The sequence below is a fragment of the Bos taurus genome, chromosome 7 (genome assembly GCF_002263795.3).
Source record: "Bos taurus isolate L1 Dominette 01449 registration number 42190680 breed Hereford chromosome 7, ARS-UCD2.0, whole genome shotgun sequence".
NCBI lineage: Eukaryota > Metazoa > Chordata > Mammalia > Artiodactyla > Bovidae > Bos > Bos taurus.
In genome coordinates, this window is record NC_037334.1 from 18,992,433 (window position 1) to 19,004,891 (window position 12,459).

Here is a 12,459-nt window from a genome sequence, read left to right on the forward strand (position 1 = left end):
ATACCTTGTTTCCCTCTTGGGCATCTGTAATCAAATAAATGAGTGTTATTTCCTTTTTACGCAAATAGCAGCTTTGTCTATACCAGGAAGTGGCAAGCTTCTCCTGTAAAATGCCAGAGAGTAAATATTTTTTACCCTGCAGGCCAGAAAGTCTTTGTTGCAACTTCTCAGTTCGGGCCAGCTGCTGGGGATGATGAGGAAACCAGTGGGTGTGGCTGTGTGCCAATAAAACTTTATCAACAAAAATAAGCAGGGGGCCGGACTTGGCTCAAGGGCCGTAGTTTTCAGTCCTTGGTCTACACATCTTTCACTTTGTCCAGTTAGCAGTGCATCTTGGACTTTGTTCTGAATCTGTAAGGTGATTCCTTCTGCTGTTTGGGGGACCTGCCCTGTGGATGGCCTGGCTTGTGTATAATGAGGGTCTGTTGACAGACATTTAGATTGTCGCCAGCCTTTTGCTGTTAGTATTGGCACCTTGGGAATACCTCTGCCTTCCTCCTTGGTGTACAGGCTTAGGGGTCTCAGGTGGGTGATGCCAAGTCACCCCCACCCCTGGTTCCACGGGACCAACACACATTTCTGCCTGCCCCAGACAAGCAGGCCTGTGTCTTCTGTCTCATCAGCCCTGTATGCAGTCACTTTCTTGTCACTTGTCACTGTATCACTTGTTCATTGGGGTGGGATGGGGACTGTGTTAGTTTGCTAGGGCTGCTCTAACGAAGTACCACCATCTGGGTGGCTTACTTCACATGTTTTTGTTCACAGTCCTGGAGGCTGGAGGTCCAAGATCAAGGTGTCGGCAGGGTTGGTTCCTTCTGAGGCCTCTTTCCTTGGCTCAAAGACAGCCATCTTCTCCTCCATCTGTGTATGATCTCTGCTCTGTGTGTGCCTGGGTTTTAATCTCCTCTTCTTAGGGGGACACCAATCCTGTTGGATTAGGGTCGCACTAGTACTGCCTTTGACTTAATGATCTCTGTAAACTCCTTATCTCTAAATATAGTCTAATTCTGAGGTCCCGGGGGTTAGGGTTTCAACCTATGAATTGTTGTTCAGTCGCTAAGTGGTATCTGACTGTTGGCAGCCCCGTGGACTGCAGCATGCCAGGCTTCCCTGTCCTTCACCAACTCCTGGAGCTTGCTCAAACTCATGTCCCTTGAGTCGGTGATGCCATCCAGCCTATTCATAGGGTTTCAACGTGTGAATGCGGGTGGGGTGCATTTCAGCCCATAACAAGGGGATGGTGGGTGTTTTAACTGTTGCTGAGGTGGTATGCCCCACCCCAGGGAACCCTTTGTCTATTGTGGATGTGAGGCCAGACTGGAGCTGCGGTATTAGGGGTCAGAACAAAAGGAACCAGAAGTCCAGGTGCTGAAGGGGGGAAGGCAAAGTGTACAGGAGGGGGCAGGACCTGCCAGGAGGCCCTGAAGCCGCATCCCCCCTCCCTGGTGCCAACTCCAGCTGAGTCAGGCCGCGGAGCCCATGGCGCGACATGCAGGTTACACGAACGGAGGCCACCCGGCTTGTCACCTTGGTTGTGTTAGTTTCAGGTGGCACAGCAGTAAAGAATTCTCCTGCCAACACAGAAGGCACAGGTTCAATCCCTGTGTCAGGAAGATCCCTGGAGGAGGGCATGGCAACCCATTCCAGTATTCTTGGCTGGAGAATCCCATGAATGGAAGAGCCTGGTGGGCTACAGTCCATAGGGTTGCAGAGAGTCAGACATGACTAAATACGCATGCATGCTAAAAACCAGCAAAGTGAATCTGTTATACAAATACACGTATCTACTTTTCCTCAGATTCTTTCCCCATATAGGCCATTATAGAGTACTGAGTAGAGTTCCCTGTACGATCCAGTAGGTCCTTATTCGTTACCTGTTTTATATGTAGTGGTGTGTATGTGCCAAGGGAACCACATTCTTACCCATCACTAGAACATGGGGACCAAGTCTCCAGGGAGAGGTATTTTCTGCCCCCCCCCACCTCCATCTGGAGGCTAACCAGTGAATAGGGAGACCGAGGCCAGGAGGCATGCCTCTCACAGATTGGGAGTAACTGAGGCTGAGTCATTCGCTCATTTATTGAGCACTTACTGTGTGCCAGGACCTACATGGGGTGGTAAGGACACGGCAGAGACACAGATGCGTTGTGATCTATGGAATTCGATGTTTGGATTTTCTAGAGTACGGGAGGGTTTTACTTTTTATTATTAGTTTTTGACCACACCATGAGCACGTGGGATCTTAGTTCCCCGATCAGTGATGGAACCCATACCCCTTGCAGTGGAAGTGCAGAGCCTTAACCTCTGGTCCATCGGGGGATTTCCCAGGGTGTTTATAACTTGTGACTGCGAGTTTTGCCCAAGGTGATGCTGGAGGGGGCCTGATGACTTTGGGGGACCAAGGTCACTGGTGTGGCTGGATGGAGAGAGTGAGAAGAGTGAGGCTGGCCCAAGATGGGGCTGCCAAGGCCACTGGGGACCAGTGCCAGGCAAGGAGCCTGGGTTCTTCTGGAGGGTGGAGGAGACTACAGCAGGGCGGGCGACACAGGGTGGTGTGGCCCTGTTTCCATTTCGAAAAGCTCCCTCGGGCTGCTGTGATGTAACCCAAGGGCTCTGTAACTTCAGCACTGTTGACATCAGGGCCGTTCTGGGCACTGTGAGGGGTGGAGCAGCATCCCTGGCCCCCACCCACTTGATGCCAAGAGTGACAACCATGGACATCCCCAGACGTGGCCCAGTGTCCCCTGGGGGCAGGATTGGCCCCGATCAGAGACACTGGTCTAGCCTGATGCCCTCCCAGCAGTTACCCACAGTTGCCCACAGACAGAGGAGGAAACAGGCTACAGGAGATTACCCATCCAGGCAAGGGCTGTCTCCAGGGCCCATCCCCAAGCCCCACCCTGGAGGGACAGCTGTGCAATAATTGTATCTCTGCTGTTTTCCCCATCACCCACCCCCGCCACCCCAGAGGACCAGCTGCCCCCCGGTTTCCCCAACATCGACATGGGCCCCCAGCTGAAGGTGGTGGAGCGGACGCGGACGGCCACGATGCTCTGTGCTGCCAGTGGTAACCCAGACCCTGAGATCACCTGGTTCAAGGACTTCCTGCCCGTGGACCCCAGTGCCAGCAATGGGCGCATCAAGCAGCTGCGATCGGGTGAGCGCAGGGGGCCAGGAGGATGGCAGGGGGAGGGCAGCATCTCAGGGCCCGCGCCCCGGGATCTGAAGGAATACAGAAAGGCAGCGCTCATCTGCAGCCTCGGAGGGGAGAGAGGGTGTCTTTGGAGCCGAATCAGTGGGGATGTAATAAGGTGGAGACTGACAGGGGGTGATGGGGAGCTATGGCAAGTTCTTCAGTGCCTGAGTGGAGCCATAGCTGACTCAGATATGCACAGTGATGGGGGCTGCTGAGACCGTGGGGGCAGAGTGTCCCCAGTACCCAGGCAATGGGGTCCTAATGGGGTACAGAGAGTTGCAGGTAGTGGAAAGCCAGAGGAGGATAGGTATCTCCTGTGCCCCTGCACTGGGGACACAGTGGGGGACAGACAGGCAGAGGTGATGGGGAGCTGTGGAGGGTGTTGAAGGAAGGCCATCTTCAGCATCTGAGCACTGGCTGTATAACGGCACGGTCGAGGTACTGGGGAGCCATGGAAGCCGGCAGGGGAAGAGTGTGTTCTGAGCTGAAACAGTGGACGTGTCCTGTGAGGATATAGTGAGGTCCAGACAGGTAGGACCAGAGGCGAGCATAAAGCAAAGGCTAGAGAGTGTTTCCAGTGCTGAAGCAGTGAGCATCTGCAGAGGAGATAAGGGCATAGACAGGGAGTGTAATGGGGAGCCACAGAGGGCTGCAGAGAGACAGCATCTCTAAGACAGGCAGTAAGGATGTGATGGGGCACTAGTTGGTCCACCCAGGCTAAGGGGGCCTTGGGACGGAGCACAGGGCCTGGGCCACCTTAGGGCTAGGCACTTCCGCATTTGTGTCTCAGCACAGCAGCCCCACGCCCCGCCTGTGAGCCCACCTGTCTGGGGAGCTCTGTGTGCGTTGTGTCTGTTGTCACACTGCTTCACGAACCTCTGTGTGTGTGTGTCCAGGCTCCCCACATGTCCCGACTTAACATGTAGGCCATACCATCGGCACACAGGTTGCCCTCCCCCTGCCAGAGCAAAATTTGTCCGCGTGCATCTCAGCCACACGTGTGTCTGTGTGACAGCCCCTCTCACGTGCATGTCTCAGGCTGGTCCTTGTGTATGCACACATGTGCACGGGCACTCCTGCGTGCTTTGGTCCATTCTGAAGACATGTGTGGGGGTACCCCCTTTTTCCCTTTCCCTCTTCTCTGAGGGCCCCCACCCTGCAGCCAGTCTTGCCTGAAAGCCTCTCCATCATTCTCAGCGAACCTCCCCCGCCACTCACTGCCCAGCCTCGTCTTCCGAGGAGTCCCGCTTGCCCATTTCCTACTTTCTGCTCCCCCCAGCAAAGACCCAAAACCTCAAAAGGGGCAGATGTTAAGCCCAAAATTTCTTCCCTGGAGAGACGTGGACCTCACCCTGGGAGAGATGTAGCTTTCCCGGTGCCAACCTGTCTGAGGATATTTGCAGCTTGCGGGGTTCAGCTGGAGGAGTGGTGGCAGCCTTGGGAACCCAGTTGCTTCTCTGCTGGTTTCCACCATTGTCACACCAGTATAATGACATGATTGAGTGTGGACCCAGGTGCCCGGTCACCTGGGCAGGTCCTCCTCTCCGGGTCTCAGTGTCCTCATGAAATGTGCCTACTCCCTAGCGTCACTGTCAGGGGCCCCTGACAGGCTGCTTGGCCCTACCAGGAGCTCAGTGAACATCAGCTGCTTTAAAAATCATCATCAAGGGGCTTGCCCGGTGGTCCAGTGGTTAAGACTCTGAGCTTCTACTGCAGGGGATGCAAGTTTGATCCCCGGTCGGGAAACTGAGATCCCACAAGCCACGTGGCGCAGCCAAAAAAAAACACATTGTAATCAATCTAATTATTATTCCAACATCCCCTCCCATCCTCAGAGGATACAGGCTTCTGTATAACCACCCGTTAACGTTCCTGTTCTCTTTTCTTGTCCCTCTGTTGTAAACGTTCAGAAACCTTTGGTAAGTTTAATTTCTTCACCATGTCAACAACTAACGCCCCCCTCTGTGTCCCCTACCCCACCTCCTCCCCTCAGACTAATGGCCACCGTGACGGTAACTGACCCACTCCACGTGGCATGTCTACTAACGTCTCCCCACCCCCACCCCCACCCCCCGGCCACTGGCCCTCCCCATCTGGGCACCAGGGGGCTGCAGAGAGAAGAGCCTAAAAGGAAAAGAGGAAAAAAGGACAAGACCACAGGGGACTCACTGGAGCTTCATACGTAACATACCCACCCCCATCCCCCTTGCCAGCCCTTTCTGGGCCTTGACGCTGCTAGAAAATATGAAGGTACAGAAATTTAGGGGCTAGATGTAGGGGGAATGTTCCGTCTGGGCTACTACTGGGTGCATCTTGTTCTCTTTTCCAAGCATCCAACCTGAAGCCCCTGAATCCAACTGCTGGGCTAATTCTTACTAAGGTGAGAATGACTAAAACTGACCCACAGTAGTAACTTCTCATCCTCCTCGGAGCAGAAGGCAAAACAGCCTTTAATACCCTTTCTCCGTGTGTGGTCTTCTTCTCAATATAGTGACCATGGGCTATTATGGCCATCTTGGGAAGTTCTGTCCTTCCCTCTCTGGGTTCTGTCACCATAGTCTTAGTGAAACAGCCCGAGCAGGAGCTGACCTAGATTCCCACTGACCCGAATTTCTGCTCTCCACAGTACAGCCTCTGGCAAATTCCCCTTCCCCCTCCTCTCGCCTCCTTCCTCTGTATGAAGAGGGGGAGTGGCCCCATTAGACTGGGGATTTTCTAAGAGATAATATAGGACCCTCCTAAAAGTTCTAGAAGGGCCCCAGCCTGGGAGGCCGAAGAGCTGGGTTCAAGGCCCGCCCCTGCCTCTGACTCATGGCGGGACAATTCCTGGAACTTGTGGGCCTCAGTTTGCCCCTCTGCAAAATAGACTGGGGCCAGATGGAGAGAGGTGTGTTTTCTCTGCTGTGGCATTGGGGGTTATCAGCTGTCATCAGCACAGAGCGGGGGGGGGCCCATATCACTCCTGAGGATGCAGAATTCTAACCAGGGGCTACCATGTCTGGTTTCCTGAGCGGTCCCAGCCCCCAGAATCCATAGAGACGCACAGTCCTTTTCCTCTTTTCCTTTTGGAAATTAGAGATGCTGCAAGGCCCTCCTCCTTCCCTCCATCCCCTTTCACCACCCTCCTCTGCCCCTCCTACTTGGCCTGTCTGTAACATCTTCCCTTTGCTTAATTAATGCCCAGTCCTGGGGCACTAACCCTTCTCTCCACCCTATCTCTAACAAGATTCCCAAGACCCGCCCCCCCCACCCCACCCCGTTGTTCCTTGTCCCTCCAGAGAAGGAATCTAGGAGGGGAGGTCATGGACCTTCCGCCCTCGGCCCAGAAGGAAGGCAGCCAACAGTGCCAGGCCAGGCCAGGCCAGGTACCTCCCTGAGGCAGAGCCACGCCCCTCTGGCCAGTCCACAGGGGCTTCTAGACTCAGCCCCTCCTTCCCCAAGAGATTCCCGCCTTCTGTGGGAAGCCCTCCTGATTGGCAAGCCTTCAGTGCCCATCCTCCTCCTGGGAGCCTTGCCTCGTCTTCCTGGACAGGGCCTGCAGGGTCCATAGACCCAGGGCTGCCTACCTTAGCCCCCTCCCAGCCCTGGGGGCCAAGTGGACAGGCCTGGCTGGTGGCCCGGCCCCGCCTCCCTGGGGCCCCGCGGCCCCCCAGGACTGCCTTCTGACATTCACCTGACTCTCTCTGCTTCCCTTACAGAAAGCACTCCGATCCGAGGTAAGAGGCTCTTTCCTCCCCACCCACCCACTCACGGTCTCTCTCACTGCCCGCCCAGCCCCCAGGCTCCACAGGGGGCTGCCCCAGGCCCCCCTCCACATGTCTCCTCCTCACCCTGCCCAGTGTCCATACAGTCTCTGTGTCTGTGTCACCGTCTGTGGCTGGGGGCTGAGTGTGGCCATGTTGGCCCCTCAGGTCACCTGGCCACAGGGTGTTATGTCCTCCGGAAGGTGCAGTGCCTCCCATGCCCACCCAGAGCGCTGAAGACTGCTCTGGATGCAGCCCTCATCCGTCTCTAGCCTTGGTTTTCACATCTGTACAATGGGTGTGCAGAGGAGGGCCTTCCAGCTGTGGAGCTTAGATCTGGGTGATGTGGTATGGGTGTGGGGGTCCAACTCTCTGAGGGAGCAGAGAGTCTCAAAGGCAGCCCCACGGAGCTGCCCCAAAGTTAGACTAGAGCAGGCCTGGGTGGGAGCCCTAGGGAAGAGTCTGAGTCTGGTCCTGACTTTGCCATGAGTTGCTGTGTGACCTGGAGCAGGTTCCATGCCCTCTCTGGGTCCCCATAGTGGTATCTGCCTGCCTGCTTCCCTGGAGCCTTGAGATTGGTAGGAAGTGTTACATAGGGACAGAACCCTAATCCACAGCCCCTAGAGAGAACTTCCCCATCTGTGGGTTCCCCCCACTTGTGTGGGACAACCACAAACAAAGCTGAGAAGGGGTGTTTATTTGGGACCATGCACTGGATTTTTGGATTCCTGGTGCCAGGGACTCTAATCAAAACCTGTGATCAGAAAAAGAAAAGAAAAAAGTTTAAAAAACCAAAAACAACCAGCTGTGATTGATATTGAAGGTATTCCCTCATCTTCATGTTACTCATAAGCAACAAGTTACAGGGTCCAGGCCTGTGATTCTAACAAACTTACAGATAGTCAGTTTAATTAACTTATGAAAATGAAAACTTGGGTCCAGGCCTTTGGTTTCAAACATACTGTGGACATCTCTGCCTCATTTTTATTGGTTCATGGGTGATGAAATATTTGATCAAGGCCCATGATTTCAAACATACTTAGAGATGTTTGCTGGACTTCACTTACTTGCGAAAATGAAGATTTCTCCCAGACCTGTGGTTTCAGATAACTTCAGGGAAATCTTGGCCACATTTTCATTTACTTGTGAACACTGTAGTGTCCATGGCCTTGTGCTTTCAAACACTGTTAAGAAGATTCATTCATTTTTCACATGTTCATGGGAAGTGAAGTCTTTCATCTGGACCTGTGACTTCAGACATATTGAAAGAGGTAGTCTGCCCTGGTTTCATTTACTTGTGGGCACCAAGCCCCTTTATTTGGGCCTGTGATTTTAAATATGCTTAAGATGGAGCTTCTCTGTTGGTCCAGTGGTTAAGACTTCACCTTCCAATGCAGGGGGTACGGGTCTGATCCCTGGTTGGGGAGCTATGATCCCACATGCCTCATGGCCAAAAAACTAAAACAGAAACAATATTGTAACAAATTCAATAAAGACTTTAAAAATGGTCCACATTTTTTTAAAAAAACTTTAAAAAATCTGCTTAAGAAAATTGACCACTTCTTCAAATTCTTTATTGACTCATGACCAACAAATTCTTTAATCTTGTTTTATGATTTCAAACACATTGGAGGCATTTCAGCCTCAACTTTATTTGTGCAGATTAGAGGTTTTCCTTTAGACTTCCGATTTCAAACACTTGAAAATTCTCCCCATTAACATCTGAGCACCATGGACTTGGGTCTCCGTCTATGATTGCAAATACACTTAGAAAACTCATTCACTTGTGGATCCTGAATCTAGACCCATGGTTTTGAAACAGGTCCATGAATTCAGACTGATTGATGTAGATGACTGTAAGTCTGGGGAAATTCATTCTTCAATTCGTTTCAAGTACAGAAAGCTTGGATCCAGCTCTTTGATTTCAAACTTACTTGATGTATTGCATTGGCCAAAAAGTTCGCTCCGGTTTTTCTGTTACATTGTATGGAAAAAGTCCAATCGAACTTTTTGGCCAGCTCAGTATATCACTCTCAGCATCCTTTGCTTTTGCTCTCATGGAGAGGGTAACCCAGTTCTGAAATCTAAGCACCCTTGAAGAAATACAACCCTGTCTCCATTTACAAGCACCGTGGGCTTCGAGGCCTGTGATTCCAAACATACTTGAAGAACCCAGACCGCATTCACTTACACACTGGTTGAAACGAACAAGCGACCACCAGCTCCCTGAATTGGCACCTTGGTTTTTTTTGTTTTTGTTTTTTTTAATTTTATTTTGTACTGGAGTATAGCAGATTAACAGTGTTGTGATGGTTCCAGGTGGACAGCAAAGGGACTCACCCATATACATATACATGTATCCATTCTCCCCCAAACTTCCTCCCAGGCTTGGTACATCACTGGAGGTGATCCCTTCAGTGTCAGGGGCTTTGGAGCAGCTGCTGTGGATTGGGACCGCCAACCTGCCCTCCACCTCCCCTTGGCAAGCATCATTTGGCCCTTTCCTAAATGCACCTCAGTTGGCACATATTCCCCCCATGCCCCAGCTTTGTCCTTCAACGTGGCAGTCCCAGCTGAGGGTGGAGGATTGGCCAGGCATGCGGTGTGTTCAGGATGGGCCAGAATTGGGGTGGGGAAAGGCAGGCAGCCAGGGAGGCCCTGACCCAGTGGGGGCTTCTAGGGTGACTCAACTTTTCTGTCTGCCTCTCTGGCCCAGCCCAACCAAGAGACAGGCTGGACGGGACTCTGGGACAGCCCTCCCGCCATTCCCCCAAGCCAGGGTCCCCCCTGATGGGCCAGGCCTTGTCCCCTTTTCCCACAGGAGCCCTGCAGATTGAGAGCAGCGAGGAGACCGACCAGGGCAAGTATGAGTGCGTGGCCACCAACAGCGCCGGCGTGCGTTACTCCTCACCCGCCAACCTCTACGTGCGAGGTAGGGCCCCCCGCCCCCACCGGTCCCCTTCCTTCTCGGGCTCACAGCCTCCGGGCTCCCCTGCCCCCTGCAGACCCCAGCAGGCAGGCCCACCCCGGGTGGTGGCTGCGGGACCTTGGGCGAGGCGGTGTCCCTCTCTGGACCTCAGTTTCCTTGCCTGTAAAATAGGGGCAGCTTCAATTCCCCCACCCCCGTGCCTGGTGACTGCTGTCCCTCGAGCTGCAGGACGTTGGGGTGGGGGCAACAGGAGGGGATGGGGCGGGGCCGGAAGGAGGGGGTCTCTGGTGGGCCTACAGGGCCGGGGGAGCCTGCAGGCCTCTGCCCCACCCTGCCCGCCCGCCCGCCCATTCGAGTCAGCTTCTGTGGTGTGTCGTGCGGTGCTTCCCTTGCTGTGTGCTCGCTTCGCTTCTCCAGACTCGTGGCCTCGTACCCGCTTCACCGCCCCGCCCTCCAGCGCCCTCAGTCTGAGAGTTGGGGAGGAGTCTTCAAGGCTGCCCCTGCCGGCCCCACAGCCTCAGTTGTCCCCAGAGCCTGGTGCTCTCCCAGTCACCCTCAGAGGAGGATTCCTGTAGGCAGGTGTCCCAGGGTTTGGGCTGAGGCTTGTCGGTTTCCCACTTGGTCACACCTGGAAGCGCGGGGGTCCTTGCCCCGGCACCACCACCCCCAATCCAAGGAGGGCCTGGGAGTAGCCCCTTGGTGTCTCCTCGAAGGTGCCAAGTGGGGGTGGTACCCCTGCTCCTAGATGCCTCTGTGGGACCCCATCTCATCTCTGGGTTGGTTCTCTTCCGTCCTTTCGGAAATATTCATTTGCTGCCTCCTCCATCTCCTATGTCCCCGTGGCTGTTTCTGGTCAGATCTGTGGTGGAAACAGCTTCCACCTGCCAGGAAATGGGGTCCAGTTCATCCCCCGGGGCTGCCCCCGAGTGGCTCCATATCCTTGATCCCAAACCACCCTTCTTTGGACCTCCCTTCCCCGATTTGACACACCAGGCCCCTGACCGTTCTCCACCTGGGAGGTCATGCAGCTCCTCCCTTAGTGGGAGACCCTCAGGTCCTCAGTTCCCCCCCTACCAGACACAGCCCCCACCAGCCCTGAAGCAGCACCTTGGCCACCCTTGGGTTCTGCAGCTCGCCTCTGAGGAGGAGGAGGCGTGGGGGGTGGGGCTGGGGACCTGGGGGCGTGGGTGGGCAGGGGCCATACCTCCGGTCTGCTGCCATGGCACCTCTGGTGAGTTATAGCGCGTCCATGACTCCAGTTGACTGGTCTTCGTCTAACCTGCTTTATTTCTCTGCAAACACCTGGGAATGGGGTTTGTAAGTCTGGCAGGGCTCAAGGAGGACAGTGTGGGGCAGGGTGGGGGCGGGCCCTCTAAGCAGGGTGCACCCAGGGAGGGGGGCCAGCCTTCTGTGTCCTCAGTGCCCCGCCCCCTGGAGGGATGGTCCTTTCTTTAGGGGGTCCGGCCTCCCATCCTTTGCCTGGGCCTCAGACGCTCCAAAATTGAATTAAAAAAAAATCGTGGAAGGCAAATGTAGATCGTGTATGTCAAGGAAAGGCGAAAAGGTCGTTGCTGTTCTTTTTGTTTTTTAATTTTAATTTTTTTTTTGGTTTAAAGAAAAAATTCAACAAACTATTGCAGCTTTTAGCCTTGGGAAGTCCTCTTTTTACTCTCTGTATCTCCCCTATTTTTTCTCTTCTCCCCATGTCATTGTGTTCTGCATCAAACCCCCTTTACATCCCTCAGAGCTTCGAGAAGGTTGGTGTGTTTTTTTCTTTTTTACTTTCTTTACCCACATTTTTACATTCTGAAAGTCACACACACACACACACACACACACACACACGAAACACACACAGACAGGAACACGGACACACGCAGACATGCACACAGAAAATGATAGAAAAACGAACTTAAAAAAAATGACAGAATGCGAATAATGAGCTGAAAGCCAACAAAACAAAACAAAAAACTGCCAAGCGAGAGCAAAAAAAAAAAAACCCAGAAAGACACGAAAATCTCAGCCGCGCCCAGCCCGGCCTAGGGCCGGCCGCACACATGCGATGCTTGCATTGTGGTCGCCTATATGCATCCTTTGGTAATGTTGTTGCTAAGTTTTTTGCACTCCTCGTCGTCATGGTAACTTGGGCCTGATGCATGCTGGGAGAATGTAAAAATTTCTCTGCATGCCACTCTTGTCGATTCGGTTTGGTGAATTCCCAACGCCTTCTGTTGGAGTGTTTCTCGTCTTCCGTTCCGTTTTTCTCCTTTGGTTTCCTTCGTTTGTTTTTTTTTCTTTCTTTCTTCTTTTTATTTAGTTATTAATTTTTGGTTTCGTTTTGGGGGAAAAAACCGATCAGTTCGTTTTTTTTTCCCCCTCCCAGCCCCTTTACCCTGCTCCTTCCCCCATCAAAGCGTTTGGTCTTTGGGTCTGTCTTGTGTTTCCGTGCTCTTGGGTTTCGATTTCTTGGGCTGAGCTGTTGTGTGGTTGTTCTCCAAACGCATTGTGATTTAAAAGCCAGTGTTCCTGTCCCAACTACCATCCAGGAGGGCGGACGGGGTCCCACAGCTGGGATGCTGGGGCAGAAAGTG

The 12,459-nt window shown here is 53.4% G+C and overlaps 1 protein-coding gene across 13 annotated transcripts in view; it reads left to right on the plus strand.

Moving 5' to 3' along the window:
- PTPRS (protein tyrosine phosphatase receptor type S) overlaps nucleotides 1–12,459 on the plus strand; it is a 110,870-nt gene that overhangs the window by 56,015 nt on the left and 42,396 nt on the right. For all 13 annotated transcript variants that reach the window (XM_059888644.1, XM_015472084.3, XM_059888646.1 and 10 more), the window contains exons 5-6: nucleotides 2,969–3,157; nucleotides 9,761–9,871. In XM_059888644.1, the coding sequence (XP_059744627.1) occupies nucleotides 2,969–3,157; nucleotides 9,761–9,871 (300 nt within the window). The remainder of the gene's footprint in view (nucleotides 1–2,968; nucleotides 3,158–9,760; nucleotides 9,872–12,459) is intronic.